Genomic DNA, 18,975 nt, shown 5'->3' with positions numbered 1-18,975 from the left:
TCTAATTCATCTTTTTGGAGATTATTTTCTTTCATACTGCTTGATCCTTTACCATCCGTTACCGGTGACAATGACATGGCTGGAACACTACGCCCTTCTAAACATTTTTAAGCGAAAAGCCACGGGCATTTGTTGGCAAATAAAGAAATTAGAATGAAATTATACACCTAAGTCAGGAGGGGAAGGGTAGCACCGTGAGGTGAGATGCTGGCCTCCTTTCCCTTCTAGGTAGAGTACGTACCCTGTTGTCCTTCCCTCCTTCTCCTCCGCTAGTTTATCAAGCACATGGTCAACTCATCCTCATAAAACAAGAAAAAGAGAATTTGCTGCAAATAATTCATTCCTATCAGCTTAATAATCTTCCACAAACAACCTTCAACTAAACTCCTGTAAATTCCGTTTACCTTTGGGATTTCACAACGTTTTTTGTTAGAGAGAAAACAAAAACACTTTCAAAGGAGTCTACTCTTCTCCTAAAAAAGGAGGAAACTGTTTGCTCTGTTAAAAAGTTCCTCTTCAAGGGAAAAACCTTCTCTTTAGGCCTCCTAAGCTAAAAGGATAACCCAGGCAAACGTCAACTTGCTGCCTTACGTCCGCCCCCGACACCCGGTACAAATTCTGCTGGTTTTTCCGGTTCACTTCTCCATCTGCGCCACCTGCCACCGTATTCCAGCACTCCCAAGTGCGGCGGTGATCCGCACGCGTTGCCAAAACTGTCTTCGTAGAGGAAAGAAAAACAAATAGCTCCGATATTTCACAGCCGCTATGCGAGACACGGCAAACGCGGTTTTGCGGGAAGTGGGAACGTGTGCCAGCAGCATTTAACAACTGAATTGGAGAAGAGGATTTCTTTAAAAAGTCCGTTTCACCCCAATCAAGCTTAACGGTGTTTCAGTCAATTTTAGGATTAATTACTCAGCAAAACAAAGGCACCCTTTTTCTCTGCTATCCGACTGTGCCCACCTTACATACAAACACAAATTGCGAAGGCACCCTTTCTCCCCAGCAGTCCGAGTTCTCTTACCTTCCACTTCTTCTTCATCACATACATGTTTAAGGAAGGAAGCCCCTCTATCCAGTACTGCCTCGTCCTCCATCCTATAGTAATAGAAAAGAAAAAAGGAATGCTCAGACTTCTCCTGGAGCGAGCTATTTGAACCAGCCCAGGTCCTGGGCAGGTTAACTTGCAAGCTGTTGTTCATGTTCCTGTGGGCACTCCTGTTCTCCTTCCAGTGCCTGCTGTTCCTTCATAGAGCTCCTTTCAAATGGCGTTTGGTTTAAGCTGGCCTCACGTAGCTCGAATTCTAACCTTGGGAGGACATCAGTGGTGACAGGCGTGAGAAAGGTAATCCCGGCTAGAAGTCTTTGGGGTTTTTTTCCTGTTTCTTTTTTTTTTTCCCCTCCTCCTTTTTCCTTTTTCGAAAAAGGACGTACAGACACACAGGCAAGTTTGGGACTGTCTATGCAATAGCCAAGAGTTTGTGGAATTCCAGTTTCCCTTTAAAGTTCTTCTAAAAGACCTCGGCTGCAGAACCACCTACACAAGCGAGCACGCATACTACACACGGACATACACACGCGTTCGAATGCACAGTGGGAGAGCAGCCTTCAGGCAGCCTCTTAATACCAGCAAAGCACACTTGTCTGCTGGGAGGCGAGCTTTGTGTCACATGTTGGCCTTACAGAAATCTGACATACGAGGATTATCCAGAGACCGAGCTACAGTAAGTCAGACCATCACAGCAGTCATTTATGTGTGTCACCCGTTCATTCATCCGTTTGGGGACGGGTTTTAGTAGTTGCCTTCTTTCCCCTCCCCTTTTCTCTCCACCTCTTATCTGCTTCTCTGTACAGAAAAGACTCCTAATTCTACGCCTCCGCCATACAAGTCCTCCTGTGGCGCTGCCCAGAACTTGTGCTGCTGTATTTCACCCACAAAATAAGACCCTGCACGCTCTCCAAGGGTTCATCTGCGAATACACTTTTGACAAGCAAATACAAAAATGATAAAACAACAAAGAAAAAAATCTAGCTATATTAAATAAGCTCCTTTCATACTGCTTAGAGGCTAAGCGCACATTTGCTGCTCACTGCTGGACAGTCACCGTGGAAGCTTTCTATCTTAATACAACCGGAGACCGAGCCGGTAACCTGTTTTCTTACCAACGGCCAGAAGCAGGCATATGTGGGTAACGATCAAAAACCAATACCTTTTCCTTATATTCCTAAACGGAATAGGGACAAACTCAGTACAGAAAGAGACAAAGCCTTCAGAACTTCTTCACGTCCACTTCTGCTTCCACTTACGATCCCGCAAGATCCTCCAAGCACAGTAGCAGCAAACACTTCATAGAGTTTTTTAAGGGCACGTTCAAATTCAGGAGAGTATAAAAACTGAACGGATGAATACCAAGAAATCAGAATGTCTTAGGATATCTGCCTTGCATGTCAACACCTATCTAAACAAAAGACAACAAAACCCCCTTCGGCCACAAAAGAAAGTACCAGAGCCCTCATTTTCTGAAAGCGGTAGCCCAGCAGCCATTCTCCCATCTTTGCCAAGTTTTCCCCCACCTCAAGCACCTTTACTAACACGCCGTTGGCCTCGTCCTTGGCTCTTGCTCCGCAGCTCGGCTCCCACGAACGAGTCCCAAATATGTCACAGGCAAAAAAGGAACAAAGCAAAATAGGTCAGATCCAAACCCACTAACTAAGCATATGGAAATACACTTTTTTTCATTTGGATTACTGGATGGCAGCGAATAATACCACACCGTACCCAGAAACGAACACGAGCGTCAGCTCCTAAGTTTAGGTCCAATTCAGACGTTTGAAGCAAGGCCCACCTCCCCGTCACACGGGCTGCTTCTGCCCGCACGGTCTGCCGCAGACCCAGAAGCCAGAGGATTTGAAGCACAGATTTCTCTGACTTCAGAAAGGTACTATTTCACAAGCAGCTGCTGCCCTGCGTGAAGGGGTAGGACGTGCTTCTCGCCAACAAAACAGCACAAAGCCAGCACTCAGGCACGCACGCAGAAGCCTTCCCCGAAAGCTCCGGCTCGTTAAATTATTCACGACTATTTATGCATCTTTTCTAAGGCAACAAAAGGGAACATATTTCATGGATGCTCTTGCCTGTTTGCAATGGTTGTGAAGGCACACCTCAATTTTTTTATTTTTTTTTTTTACCCTCAAAGCAGCACAGTAGCTACTTGCTATAAACACAACCGAAAACATCTGGAACAGATGGGACTGGATTTCCAGCCCAAACACAAACCGCACGCGCTTTATTACTCCGTAAAGTCTGTTCTTACAGTTTCACACCCAACGTGCCCCGCCATTTGCCTCCGTTCCCTGAGCACCGACGCATTCGGGCCCCTCGGCATGCGTGCAACCACGCCGGCGCATCCCACGGCCCCTGCTCAACCACCACCGGTTTCCAAGGCCAGTTTCTCCACACCATCTGAGGCAGCATCACTCCAGGAGCGCAGCAACTGAGAAGCAACAGTCTCATGGCTGGGGGGGGGTGAAGAGAGGGAGAAAAGAGGGGAAAGGAAGGGAGCAATTTCCACTGCCTGCAAGGAATACACCGCTGAAAATTCACCGGCTGCCACCCACCTAGTAAAACGCCTGCTCAAATTCCCCACCACAGCAGTGCATCCTCCCAGCATCACCCTGCCCGCTGCTGTGCCCCGCTTGCTGCCGAGCACCCAAGGCAGGACCTCACTGCGGGCAGCAGGGACGGACCCCGCGCTTCCCCCCACCCTCCCGGCAGCGGCACCTTTCCTCCCTTGGATCAGTTTATCACGTTTAAGAGCAGCGCTTTCTAGCTGCAGAAGGTTGGAAAACTGCTTACGACACATTGCAAGCCTGCTGCTTTCCCCGACCCGCGCTCAGAGCGGATCCGAAGGAGCTGGGGGGTTTAAAGGGCCAGGAATAGAGCTTGGGTCGCCTTGGCACGGCGCCCTGTCTCTAATCCGCAGGAGTTTAGCGATTAGACTCCCAAGCGCCACCTCCCTTGACTTGGTCTTTTCTGCTCTTCTCAGATTACTGCAGGATTTCTTCAGGCCAAAATCCAGCAAGAAAACATCCTTTCTGAATTTGCACGGGGGAAATATTTCAGCCCCCTGGAATTTTTCAAATAACGTGAAATGGGAGTTGCATAAATGGAGGGGGGGGGGGAAATCACATGCAACAACAAGAAAATCTTCACTTTGGTGTTCAGGGGAAAACTGGTAGAGTCCTATCAGTGAAGCACTGCAGCAAGAAAAGGTGTTTTCACCGTGCCATGGAGGAGACACACGCACTGGATAGAAGAAAGGGTGGAATTTTTGGGGGGGGCCTCTGAACAGAAACGTGCATTAGTTTAAGCCTGGTTTACCAGCTCCTTGTAGTAAGGTAAAAAGCATGGGACATTCAGACACTTTTTCTCTAGATCTGCATCCTCATGGCTGCTACCGCAAGGTTTTGGAGACAAACCTAAAAAAAATTATTAAAAAATTTATTAAAAAATGCTGGGTTTCTGTTTTCAGGGTCTCGATCTGAGCAAGCCATGCAAGTCGCATCTGGGTGAGGGGATGGAGTGCACCCTCAGTACGTTTGCAGATGACCCCAAGTTGGGCGGGAGTGTTGCTCCGCTTGAGGGTCGGAAGGCTCTACAGAGGGATCTGGACAGGCTGGATCGAGGGGCCGAGGCCAGTTGTATGAGGTTCAACAAGGCTGAGTGCCGGGTCCTGCACTTGGGTCACAACAACCCCATGCAACGCTACAGGCTTGGGGAAGAGCGGCTGGAAAGCTGCCCGGCGGAAAAGGACCTGGGGGTATTGGTCAACAGGCGGCTGAATATGAGCCAGCAGTGTGCCCAGGTGGCCAAGAAGGCCAACAGCATCCCGGCTTGTATCAGCAATAGTGTGGCCAGCAAGGACTAGGGCAGGGATCGTCCCCCTGGACTCAGCACTGGTGAGGCCGCACCTCGAATACCGTGTTCGGTTTTGGGCCCTCACGACAAGACAGACATTGAGGTGCTGGAGCATGTCCAAAGAAGAGCAACCAAGCTGGTGAAGGGTCTAGAGCACAAGTCCTGTGAGGAGCGGCTGAGGGAACTGAGGTTGTTTAGCCTGGAGACAAGGAGGCTCAAGGGAGACCTTATCGCTCTCTACAACTACGTGCAAGGAGGTTGTAGTGAGGTGGGGGTCAGTCTCTTTTCCCAAATAACAAGTGATAGGACAAGAGGAAACGGCCTCAAGTTGCACCAGGGGAGATTTAGATTGGATATTAGGAAAAATTTCTTTACGGAAGGGGTTGTCAAGCATCGGAACAGGCTGCCCAGGGAAGTTGTTGAGTCACCATCCCTGGAGGTATTTAAAAGATGTGTAGATGTGGTGCTTAGGGACGTGGTTTAGCGGTGGACGTGGCAGCGTTATGTTAACGGTTGGACTCGATCTTAAAGGTCTTTTCCAACCTAAATGATTCTATGATTCTATTCTATGTACTCTGACAGAATACACTCAAGTGAAAACATAAGAGCTGTTTGAGTAATTGGCCTCTCTGGGTAGATAATTAGATCGGTACCAAACATTTTTAGAAATGACATTATGTGTCAACAGGATTTTAACAAGAGTCACACATAGCCTACCCAACACAGCATGCAACTCAAACCTAAATTTGCAGACCACTCACAGATACAGCTCACAGAAATATTCTGCCAGATGACTCAGAAAGAACAAGACCAAATTAATACTAACAGGGATCTCCGACTTCATAATGGAGAGAAAAGTCAGTATAAAATGGGCAAAAGTGAAGGAAATCAAACAGCACAAAGCGGAAAAGAAGATGAGAAGTCCATTCTCCAGCGAGCAGAGTGCACCCTGAGAAATGAGCAAGTACGTTTGTCTCTCTGCTCCGGGAAACTTTCGAGGCAAGAGCATTTCTGAGCGTTCAGCGTCAGCATAGCAAACCCCATTTGGGTTCTAAAGGAAAAGCGCTGTGGCTCAAAACCAAATTATTTCATGGGCTAAAAAAAAAAATTTACTTAGAACTCCTTGTCTCCTTCCTACACTTATCGGACAGTCTGTGTTTTGCTCGTCACAGTATAAATTCTTCCTGCAGGTCTCCTTGTTATAGCCCCGAACACTTGCAACGCATCTCCGAAGCAGTCCAAAGTGGCAAGTAACCTCAGCGTTACCGTCCGTCCCCCTTCCTCACTGAGGCAGAGCCCCGCAGCAAGGCCTCCTTCCCTCCTTGCCAGCCCGAACGCTGGGAGATGGGAGTGCTGCCACCGCCCGGCCGCAGCCCCGGGGGCCTCGGGAGACATCGCCGCGGCCTTTCCCCCCGACAGCCGTCAACACCAGAGCTTTTTATAACTGTGTAATTGATGGCAGGAGAAGAGGGAAGCTAGTCTTCGGCGTCAATACAGCGGAAGGGCCGACGGGGCGACGCGAGCCGTCGCACGGAGACGCAACTCGCTCGAGTGAATGAACGCGTCGCATCGCTGGGGAGCACGAAACGAGAGTTATTACTTGCTGATAAGCTTTTACGGTTCTGCCCATTTCGAACGTCTTTTGCAATCAGGAAGAAACTCCAGCAAACTCTGGACTGAACGAAGGGGAAAAAAAAAAAACAAACCACCAAACCAAAAAAACCCGGCGCCAGCTCTGTAACGGATGGCATAACGCAGAGCCCACGTGAAAGTCACATTTAAAGAGCAACCCTTTTGCAATAAGCCAGGGCGCAGAGCGTGTCAACGGCTTGAGGGGGGAGAGAGGATTGCGAACATTGGGTCACAGAGCAGCAACGCCCGCCGGTCGAAACGGCAGCCCCGACGGCAGGGCTCCGAAAGGGGTCGGGGTCAAACCTGCTAACCGAGACGTGCCTGCCCGGCCACGCAGCGCGACAGCCCCTGCTTTCCAGCTCTTGCAGGTAGGTGTGCGGGAGCTGTCTACGTTCGTGGGAAAGGCAAGCGAAATAAGCTCTTCCCCAGGGGTGCAGAATCAACCACGCTCGTCCGCTTCTCGGAGCCTGGCGTCATTTACCTGTCTAGAGCTTTCCCCCCCCCCCCCTCAGAAAACTGCTATCCATAAAGCGGAGTGGGAGCACAACGGATGGGAATGCCGGGGGAGAAGAGAGACAAAACCAAGTAAACAGCGCGGCAGGCGTCGCTGGCTGAGCTGTTTGCCGGGTCTCACGATCCCGCAAGGATTACACCTGGATCTACGCGTACACCGTTCCCCCTCACCGTTTACCTCCCAAACACAAAAGGGCGAAACTGTCCAGCACACGCGTCATTTTTCCTCTTAGAGGCCAAAACATAGTTCTCAGCTGAGGAGACTCTACAGCTCCCAGCAGAAGGGACAACTGCCTCCGACAGCTTCATCTGCGTGGACACTCCGACGCCCGCTAACACAAAGGACTCCTGTACCTCTGCAATTCCTCCCTGTGCTGCCAGGAACAAACTCTAAGTGACCCATGTGCACATAGCCATCGGCTGCGGTTTTGCTGCTGGTAATCACGACCGGAGCTCGCAACAAGAAACGCGACGTGGCTTGCAAGGAACAGCCACAGCTACAACCACAGCCCCACTCCGCGCTGCTCCCCTCAAGGTAGAAGAGGCCTGTTCAGGACAACCGAGCTGGCATTCAGAGTCCTCCGCAGGACTGAGACATGTCCTCCACCTCCTCCAACACTACTTGTGACAAGCGACATCATTCGACCTTCAACAACAGATGGAACAACGCAACCATCAGCTAGACCTTTCAACAACAGATGGAACAACGCAACCCTCAGCTAGACCTGGAGGCTCACACAGACGGGATGCACAGGGCCTGGACCTGAGTAGAGAGAAGAGTCACCAAAGGCTTCCCTGTCAGTGACAACCGGTGCCTTCACCAAGTTGCCCAAGTTAGACGCCAAGTGTGGGTGTACAGGTGCATGTATCCCAAAGATCATGAGTCAATAAGCTAAACAGGCTGCTTCTGTCAACAGGCTCCGGAGAGACAGAGATAGCACTCTTTCTTTTCTCTGCAACCTGTGAAGCGTTCAGATGCTGCGATGATAGCGGCCAAGTAAACAGGAAACCAGGAAGGAGACTTGGTCCCAACTGGTGCTCTCACAGCCCATACGCAAATGCTCGAATAAACAGACCTAATATGACCTATTCCTTTTTAGGGGCTAGATGCGTTTTGTTTTTCTCACATACTTGCATATGGGCTCTATCACACAGAAAAATGAGCTTCTGACTATACTCAGCACGGTCGGGTTGATGCGCTTTTAGAACACGTTGCCAAATTGATCTTGGATGCGTTTTCCCCTGTCAGCTCTAAACCAGCATTTATTTACATGCTTTCTCCGCAAAAGGTTGTACTCACCGGGAGCAGAGGAGGACAGAAGCCTCTGCTTTCTGCAGAAGGAACTTGCACTATAATATATTTAAATCCAAACATAAACCCAGCTTCCTTTAAAATAACTCTCGATAATCAACAGGGAACTAATACGCGAGATGACTGCTTTGCACAACGCAATCGAGTAGAGCAGATGCAGAAACACTCATCTCAGCTCTTCCCGCTCCTGCAGACTTCTCGTCTGAATGGAGAACGCCATTTCATCTCTCCAAAGCAGCGCCAATCATCTCCTGTACAGAAACGTGAGACAACTACAAACGCTACAAGACTAAAACCTGTAAACACAAGCAAGGTGCTAAAGCACCCTTTTTTCTGACAATGCAGGACACGTAGGAAAAGGCTGGAACATCCACAGCCTCGAAGAAGCGTTGACTCTTCATTTGGGCTGTGCTTTCCCTTTTTGCAGTACCGACCCCTGTTTTCTAGTTCCAATGAACTGCCAGCACGTGTCGGACCACGATGCGTGCGACACGGTTGCTGACTAATTGCATGTGCTGTAGTGAAACAAGGAGGAGGCAAAAAGTAAGAAAACTTTGCAAGTTTATCATCTCACTACCAACTTACAAGCAACTGCACGTTCTGGATTACTCGTCTTTTCAAAGGGCGTGTGAAAACTCAAAGGTTCGCTGTTGCTTGCTGATGTCTCTCAAGCATGACAGTGACGTAAGCCTTTCATTACGTGACACTGAAGCACGCTTGTTAAATGGGCTTTGGAGAAAGGACCAGCAAAACACAGGGTAAGTATGCCCCTCAACAGCCCACATAAATCACTGAGGTTACGCTTCCCGTCTTCCCCTCCCTCGAGGTCCTTTCACGGAGGTCCCCCTCGGTCAGAGAGTCACGACAAGATGGCACGCACAGGAAACAAGCCACTGGCCCAACCCGGCACGCTTTGGCACAGCATGCAAAAGCCAGGCCGGACAAGCGCAGCTCCTGCGTCACTGGCATAGCTTTGGAAAGCAGGACACATCCTGCACCCATCAGTACGCTAACACGCTCTTTGCGTACAGCTACAAGACTGCTTTTCAGATTTCACGCTATTTCACCTTTTTTTTTTTTTAAAACCACCCTCACGCTCAGTATGTTCTTGAGAATAAGTCATTTCAATAGACACGTTCTCTCAGTGCTCATCCATCCCTCATAAACCTCACATCCGAGAGGTTGCCTCCCCATCGGCATTTCAGATGGTGTTTTCTGTAGGCAGCCATTCGCCTTCACGCTGCTGCCCGTTCACTTGATTCAAATATTTTCCCCGTCAACTGAGGCTGTGGTCTTGTCAGCAGGTTACGAAGACCGAGGGGAAACCCCAAAGCGAAGCTGCCGGGGGCCTCTGATCAATCAGGCAGCATCAAGTAGAATACGAACCTCGGTCCAGGTTATTTGCTTGAAATGTCTCAGTTACATGGATTTCACTCCGGAAAATGTAGCCCATTCGTTCAGTAACACGGTGCCACGCTATTTAGGTTACTAAAAGCGCGTTTAGTGTTAATGAGATGTTTTTGAAAACTGGGGGGGTGTAGGGGGAGGGACTTTTATTGGGTTTGGTTTTTAATAAATTCCCCATTAAGTCATCTCATTGTTACGTGAAATGTTTCACTCCACAGAGGTGTTCTCAGGGATTGAAATTAAGTCCCACTATAGGATTTAAATACGTGTCTCAGTTCCCGACTAAATCTTGTTTTCAAAAAACTCTTACTGCCTGGAACGTCAAGAACTCTAAAAGTTTATCTCAACTCACAGGTGAAGCCTGTGAGAGCACCTTCCTGAAACCAAGGCGAGAATTATTTGAATTTATTTTGACAAAACAAATTATATCGCTTGGATTTCAACTTAAATCTCCGACAGCTTCGGGAGAGCTCTTCGACTTGGATACGTTCCAAAAATGAAATAACTACTAGGAAAAATAATTAGCAGGCAATGAAATCGAAGCTTTCTTCTGCACCAACAATAAAGTAACATTATCAAAACACAGGGAAATGCACGGGGGGATAGTGGCACTGGACCCTAGGGTAGGTGTAGCACTTGAACCCATTGTTTTATTATGTTTAGATTGCTTACCATAAAATGACACAACTCTATAAAAACCTGATTAAGTCAGCTGCCTGTTGGTTTCATTTCCTTCTCTTAACGGAAACCATGGAGCTGTAAGTGGAGACATAGCAGCAAGGAGAAGTCCGCATTTCATTCAAGCTCAATTTGACAACTGTAGCATCTCAGTTAAAGCCCTCTCTCCAGCAGGACAAGGTGAACCTCTGCAGCTCAGCACCTACATCTTCCATGCACATCTGCTATACTGAATGTAGCTAGAGCCAGGAAAGGGTACGGAGACACCCTGAAAGGAATTCAAGATCGCGCTTACGTAGGAGCTTGATGAGATGAGCCAGTCAACGGGAAGAAGTGATTTCCGCCTGCAAATATTATGAATGTATCTGGTTGAGGCTAACATAAACCAGACATTTCTGCAGCTTAATTTTCTGCAAAGCATGAAATATAAATCACAAAAAAGTCTTCTCTAGAGGCAGAATGGTATCAGGTTTTAAACCCACAAGCAGTAGTGGATTTTTCCTAAAAATTACTATTTCAAGACAGCCTGCGGGATCTGATTTTTTTTTTTTTTTGCCATTTATTACCGTGACAATGTCATGTCCTGCAATATTTTTGTTACAGTTTTATGCCTTATAGGCAACTTCTTGACCATGTTTTACACATCCAGTTGGCTATCCCTACAATTTTTTTCAGTTTCGCATACTAAGGGAAAAAAGAACAGAGTTCAATTGGGGCATGAAAAAGTTCCTAAAATCCCCCACCTGCTTCAAAACCTCTGCTTGGGAAAAAAAAGGGTTAGCAAATTCTTAGTAATTCAGAAATAGGGAGGTGGTAGAAGGAGAGAGCGCATTTCAGGAGCGGACTAAAGAAGAAGGCTAACGTGAAAGGTTGACTTCAAGACATACAGCATATGTTTGCCCCGCTTAAAGAAAATTAGGCAGTGTACAACAGATTTATAACTTGGGGCATGACTCGAGGCTCAATAAACCTTAGATGAAACTGCTCCAGAGGGCTGATTTATGAGAGCGTTTTCATGTGCTCTTCAACTAAACCCGTGTCTATTTAAAAACAATCCTGTTTTATTAAGTAGTTGCTCGTTGTTCAAGCCTCGTGTAAGAGCTCTTTTCGAGAAATCTGTGCCTACGTCTCTTGTGTCATAAGACTAAGTATCACGGACTAAGAACTGCCTGCAATAGGACAAGCATGTATTTTACATCAGCTCAGCACACAACTTCGACATGGGTGCAAGACTTTAACAGTACATAACAGACAGGGCATCTGTATATATAAAAATACACAGATATATAAACCTAGACAAAGAAACAGCAACTGTGGGAAATCTTTCCAGCATCTGCTGAATATTGCCTACACAGAGACTCAAAAAGCAAGGTGTGGATAGCTTGGACCTGACACAGCGTTTCCTACCTATAGACAAGGATGTCGAAGTGGGCGTCTCAGTCTTGCCAGACTGCCTTTTAAAAGAAAAAGGCTATCTGGAATGGGAGTTCCTCGGTTTAAGTCCATTTCCCACTCAGCAAAAGAGCAGGCAGTGTGTACAATGCGGGGTGGGGCAGCACACCCAGTGGCACCATTAACCCAGATCGGGTTTTCTCTGGGAAAACAATCCAGCGCTCTCAATCGCGGCTTCCCAGCTCCTGCACTCGTCCTCCCATGTCACTATTTTGAAGGAAAGTCTCTTCTCCGTAGCAGTAACCCCCAGCACACAAAATACTCCCATTAACGCCAAATGTGCGAGACCAGCTTATATCTTCATTTCACTTCTGCAATTAGAGTTTGGAACTTTTCCCTTCCTTCAGGCTTCGTGCTTTCCAGTCCGCAACTCCTAGAGCTGCACGTTTTCCTCCCCATCACCTTCCCAAGCATCTCTGAGATGCTGAAGTTATTCTAAAAGCATCACAAAACTCTGGACCACCGACATTAATCTCGGGCCCGAGCCAGGCCAGGCCCCAGCCAAGCACGCGGTACAGAACGTATGCTGGCTTTATGCTTTTCGCTGGGAGGAGGACAGACAATACCTGATCCAGCACAAAGCTCGACTGGCAGAGGCAGAAAGCCTGGTTGTATAAAACGTTTTGGACATATCTGAAGCAGCCAAGGGAGCTAATGCACTTTCAGCACTTCAGAGAGTGCAGTCACAGCATTTCTAATGCAATTCTTGGCATTCTGAAGTGATAAGAGGTTTCACGATACGCTGGTTTCAAAAACATAATCCAGCATAAAGGATATTTTTAACAGGGATGATTTCAGTAATCTGCTTCAACACTCAACCTCATACGCAGTCCATGTGGCACAAGGGAGCAGCACAGAACGGCGTTACACGAGCGGGAACATCTTGAAGCGTGCTTATCACCAAAATGCTCATGCAACTACTGTGTGTGCTGTCCAGCTATAGACTGGAGACCTGGAGAAAGCGCATGACCGAGAACCATGAGTACGTCAAGGGTTTTATTTGATTTCTAAATAGTAGAGGCCTTTGGGGGATGGTGGAGGGGAAGAAAAAAAGAAAAAAAGAAAAAATGAACCTCTGCAAACTGTACCTGGTTACTAGCTGAAAGTCCCTGTAAGATTATGTAATTTCTACAAGTCAGACAAGTTACTCAAAAGTAAGAAGGGACGTGATACCATTTGAGATCACATCAAAAGGAGCGTGATCAGAGCACATTAGCCGTAAAACTAAGACAGGAGAGGTAAAGTCACCCCATCCAAATGTCAGCATACACACATAATCCAGGCGGAGGAAAGACAACTTCCCCAAAAATATTAGACAAGCAAGAAAAACAGCGGGCTTTCAGAGACTAAAGTGCTCCAAGCTAACCTCATCCTCACTTGAGTGACAACTGCTTGTCCGGAAGACTTTATAGCGACTGTTCCCCAGGGGAGATGAGATAGAATCTCTCCTGAAGAAGGTCACTGGCATCGGTCCCAGTGCATGCATAAAATGCTAATTTAATAATAGTCAATCAAAACTAACGCAGACCTGCTAGCTAGAAATGCAGACAGCCAATTTTCAACTTACCGCCCTTTTTGCCTCCACCAGCTGCACTGGGAGGGGACAAAAAAACCCCAACAACCCCCCCCAAAAACCCAAAACACTAGCACAAACCAGTGCAAGTTTACTGAAGACGAAGAAACAACATTTCCAGAGAGAAGAGGAGAGAGGGGAGAGAAATGCAAAACCAAGTTATTTTCAAGCCATCTGAGAAGAAACTGAAATAAAGAAGAATTTCATCACTTATTAAAGCTCACCAATTAAAGCTCCAGTGAGAACAACCGAAGAAAGTAAGGCACAGCCCACAGCACCACAAACCCAGGGAGCCATTCCGTCTCTCAAGAGCGCAAAGTGCTTACCAAAATACCGACTATGCCAGCACAAGCCCTGGAACCCAAAGGACGCAGGTCCCTTACGAATGACACCCCCGAGGATCACTCAGCAGAAATGTGACAGCAGGCTCGCGATCCCGTTCAAGGAGAGCGGTCTCTTGTGCCTTTCCGGGAGCTACGATCCAGGCCGTTGGGACAAACATCACGTACGTTTGATCCCCGGCTATCGCTAACCAGACTTACGCCCACGTGCAGGGGAACTTTTCCGCTACTCAAAATTTCACGTCGGGATATCGGAGGGGCAGGTTCGTACGCGGTTTTGCCAATATTATCAGGCAAAGAAAACAGCTGTCATGGAGCACCGACGGCCATTGGGATAAAAGAGGGTCCGGGGCAACCTCACTGCAATGTCCACTTGCCTCACAAAAGAGCTCAACCACACATTCCCTCCCGCGACAGCACCTGTGAAGAAAGCAAACGGAGCTTTTATACACTTCTCAATAAAATTCCCTGCAGCGGGCAATAGCGAGCCGGTCACCGGCGTACGGAGCAAAGCACTACCTTCAGGCTCCCCTTGCCCTCCCACGTGCTCAGCTGATGGAGTGATGAGAGTAAGGCATTGCCATGACCGACCCTACCACCCTGACTTCGAAGAGCGGTGCCAGTGAGGAGCAGACCAAGCCCCTGATCTTTCAACTCGGACCTGCAGCCTATCAATTAGCCATTAATAAAGAGTTTGGTCCAGACCAGGCAGGGGCACATGATTGCGTTTTTGCTGCATTAGTCAGCGAACAAAGCGATACGGGTTCTTTCACCACCAGGACACCGACTTAAACAGGAGGAGCATGACACAGCATAAAAGCAGAGTGGTTTAAGCAGACAATGCATGATCCTGCATAAAGTCAATCCACTTAGAAATGTTAAACTCACTTTACCAGCAAAATGAGTTTGCTACTGGATTGGCATTTTGCTTCATGGGAGAGTCATGTTCTTAATTTGGTTCTAAGTGCCCTAAAGCTGGATTTACTGTATCCTCCAACCACAGCCAAGAGCACATAACTGAACTGCTGAGCAGGCAACTCCCATGTTTTAACAAGACTGTCCTCTAGATGACATCCATTTAAGGGCAGCCCGAAACAGACTTACTCACATCAGCCTAAAACAAGGCTGAAGAACAAAGCAATAACCCAAGAGCTGAAAAGCAGTTTCTTGCCAGGAAGCGGTCGTAGCTACTTCTGATGAACTCCCTTCTCGTGACGCATTGCCACGGAAGAACAACTTGGGGGAAAAAACTGGTAGGAGCACAATGACGTGGACAAGCAGCACTGTTGGAGGAGGTCCTGGGTCCTCCAAAGTAACCTAAAAACTAGCGTAATGACTAACGAGCTTGTCCAGAAGAGCAAGCAGATTTTTGGAAGAGAAGAGAAAATGGGACTTGAGCGTAGGTATTCCTTTCGGACAATGTCTGAAAAACCTCATCCGCTCTAGGAATGGGCTTTGAAAAAAATTGTTCTTCTGGATAAAGACAGCCTAAAAAATTAAGACCGCTCGCATCATCCTTTACCAAAGGAAGGCTACTCACGTTACTCAGACTCCCGTAGCACTTTTACAGCCACTCAAGCAAGTTTGTCACTAGAATAAGTTCCTCTCCCTGTATCGGTAGCTGGCTCGTTCTGACTCCAATAACACAACAGAGCGCTAGTCCATAAACATGAACTTCCCAGACATCCCTGAAGTGTTCTTTCTCTTCAGAAAGGAGAGGTTTCCCAGGTTCCTGTGCAACTCAGCCCTTTATCAATGAGGGGTTTGAGCTGTGGCATTTTAACGCAAGCAAGATATATAAAAAAATACTTTATAGCTCCCTCATTCTCTTTCCTCTTTTTCCTGAACTCTGTCAAGTAAGAGTTCTTACTTCTGCTTTATGAACTATGAACTCGAAAGTATCTTCAAGAGCCACAGTTAATGTTAACATACTCCGCGTGATACAACAAAACAACGTGCAGGCTGATTTTATGCAGAGCATGAAAATTAGTGTGTGGTGTCTATAAGAGTCAAGTTACGAAGGTAACAGGCCAGGAATCGCGTGCTGAGGTCTGATACCCAAGCACATTGGACCAGGCTTATTTGCTCGTGTTCACCACCCACTGTCTGCTTTCATCCTCTTTTTCACATGCATCTGCCTAAAAAAACCGGAGGCAGCCATTCTTTGGGAAGAAACCGCAGAAAAACGACTTTCTATAACAGGCCCGAAACAGTTGTTTTGCTTTGGTAATACATATTCATAAAAGCACAACAGGATAAAGCAACTTTTACACTCCTTTTTAGGCTGGCGGGGCCAAGGAAATGTTTTGCCGACCTCCTGATTTTAAAAAATAAAATAATAAATAAAAGATGAAAAGCAGTTCTGCAGTTTGGCGTATCAGGTGTGGCCAGAAAGCAAGCCAGCATGTCTGGGGACGGAGAGGGCAACGCAAGGCAACATGCGTGGTCAGCACCCACGGAGCATAACCTGCCCAACCTGGCCATCACCTCGCCTCTGCGTAGCTCTTCCGATTCATCCCCAACTCAACGGAAAGCCTTCCGACCAGTATTCCTGGGTGCTGTACTTACACAAGTTGGCGCCTGCGAATTTCACCGGTCATCTTGAACTAGAAATCTCCGTTCCAGAAGAGGGTACAACGGTGGCCAACTTCAGCTAATTTTCAACCGAGTTTGGATACGAAGCTGCCTTTTGTCCTTTTGGCGATAAGGGCCTCAGGAAGCAAGGGAGATAAAAGGCACTGCTCGGTGACTCGGGCTGAGTCGCATGCGTCCTAACCATCAGCTGCAGGCACTTTCTTAAATACAGGGTATAACCGCCTATCACTGAACCCAGCTCGTAAATCTTTATGTAATCACAAATTTCTTGGAGACCCCTGTTAACAAAGAACAGCTTTACGCCCAGCACCTAACTGCAACATGGCTGTTTAAAGGTAAAAGGAAAATAGTCCACGGTAATATTAAATCCCAGTTATCTGCACCCATTATCTTGCATTTTTTTTATTGCTAAGTGGAATGATTGGTCCGGGAACAGGGCCAGAAAAGTCGGGCTGATACCATAGTTCAAGACTGCATAGACATTACTGAGAATTTCAAATTAAGGGTCACATCCACAAGTGCACTGATCTCTTCGTGAAAAACACTAGGTACCTTCACTGAGTTACAAGTCGAGCCTCCCCAGGAAACTACTGAGCTCTATGTAACCCAAGGCATTACTGTACCAGCAATACTTAACGCAAAGGTGTCTTATTCATCGTTCAGAATCAAAAACGGCAGAAACAGGTTCAAGAAAGATGGCTTCAGTTGTAGAAAAGCAATTACAGAAACTTTTAGAATTCACAGAAATCTCTATGCACTCCCACATTTCCCCACCGCTGAAGGCTCAGAGGACATTCAGGTTACTTGCCGGGAGATATATTTTGAGCACGATGAGCTTAAGTTGGTTTTGCAATGCTTTTTATTAAATTAAGTTGTATACCTAATGTTCAGTGAACTGCATTGGCTCTGGGCTCTTCTAGCTTGATCTTTAATTCGAGTAATTATTTTAAAAGCTGGAGACATGATCTCCCTTTATTCAGTGTCTGGAGAGGATTCTGACACTGTAAGATACAGTCGGGGTTTCCACAGAGTTGTTTTGCAGCGTATTCCCTTTCAACAAAAATTATACCTTGTTTTTGGCAAAGGGAAGAGGTGGGCGATCCAAACAAAACTTCGGAAATGTGGAGGTTTTTCTTCTGCAGCAATTCCTGCTGTTTCACTGTGTTATTCACAGGTCCAGAGTGTCCGTCCCGGGTTAAACTACAGTACGATGATCACAGTTATGTGCACGCTCCTTTCATTTATACTGCAAATAGGAATAAGCCATGCAACTGAGTAGTCAGAGCATCATGGTTGTAGTTCAGTGCCCACAATAGGCAAGGAAGGGTGCCTGGGCTTGCCTACATTGTCAGTGAAGCACGGGCCCAAGCCTACGCTCAAGCCCAGACTTGCTCACATTCTTTCCACGCTAGCAGGCTCTCGGGCTTAGCTTCAGAGCACTGCTAAGGTGGAAAATTCAAGGCCTACCACAAAGCCCAGCAGACCCAACTTCTCCTTCTTGCCACTGGACACCAGCAAGGTCCCACGTACAAGCTAGCACTCTCTAGCGCAGCAGCAGGAACCGCAAGGCAGTCCTGGCAGGCACAGTGCACGGATGCTCCCGGTGCAAGCCACGAGGCTTTGAGCCAGGGAAGCTCGGAGCCGTCGGGAAGCTCAGAGCCCGGCAGAGCTCTTCGGGCTTCGCACACCGAAGCCTACTCGCAGACCCGTCCTTCAAGAGCAATAGCGACGTCGCCAGGGACAAAGCGAGCTCGGCGCAGTACACATCCCTCCTTTCCCCTGCAGCCCACTCGGACTGTCTCTCAGTTGTGCATCTGAGCGACACAAGTCATCTACCGAACTTCGTCGGGTACTCAGCCTTCGTTTTGCATTCAAGGCTTAGCTAAACTTTCTTCAAACGGTTCTTATATTTTCATCCATATAACACACCTTTTAAAAGAGCGCTCTATCTTTTTGAATGGACCTCTTTTCAGTTTGTTTCACAAAACTTTATTTTAGTTCTTTTTACAGTTACACAAGCTATCTGTACTAAGCAGAGCGAAGCATCCAGGCAGATGAATGCATTAATCAAAGGAAGCCTTTTCAAATTCAAAACACAGAAAAGGCACATACTCACCTTTTCCTCTACAAAGCTAACCGAAACACTTCTTTTGGCTGACATGAGAGCGCATATTCAGGACTCCGATTTACCCCAACAAGGTGTCAAAATCCATTTCCCTCGGCACGGTTAAGATAACATATACCGTTCGCTGAAGGCCACAGAAGGCATTCTCAAAGCTTGTATGACATGGAAGGCGTACATTGTGGGAGACAGACTGCCTTTCCTTCCAAAACCCAGCTGATCACTTACCATTCATAAAAAGGTAGAAAACGTCAAATACTATCTCATCCTGAGCGAGAAGCATTTACACAGTTACGGGAAAATCTTTGCATAGGTCACATTCCTGTGGAAGTACTTCTTGCTCTTAAGCGAGAAAAATCTTTGCTTTCCAAGCACATTTTGGTGATGTATGTGTCAGTAATACACTGGAGACATAAACTCACTCTGAAATGG

At 47.3% G+C, this 18,975-nt stretch overlaps 1 protein-coding gene across 1 annotated transcript in view; it reads right to left on the bottom strand.

Moving 5' to 3' along the window:
- Positions 1-18,975, bottom strand: part of SLC4A4 (solute carrier family 4 member 4) — a 190,909-nt gene that overhangs the window by 162,848 nt on the left and 9,086 nt on the right. The window contains exon 2 of the mRNA XM_050896615.1: positions 1,025-1,098. Within this exon, the coding sequence (XP_050752572.1) occupies positions 1,025-1,097 (73 nt within the window). The 5' untranslated portion in view covers position 1,098. The remainder of the gene's footprint in view (positions 1-1,024; positions 1,099-18,975) is intronic.

Source organism: Gymnogyps californianus, chromosome 4 (assembly GCF_018139145.2).
Source record: "Gymnogyps californianus isolate 813 chromosome 4, ASM1813914v2, whole genome shotgun sequence".
NCBI classification, from domain to species: domain Eukaryota; kingdom Metazoa; phylum Chordata; class Aves; order Accipitriformes; family Cathartidae; genus Gymnogyps; species Gymnogyps californianus.
The sequence above is the reverse complement of the archived record's forward strand: the minus strand, read 5'-3'. Positions and strand labels throughout refer to the sequence as shown.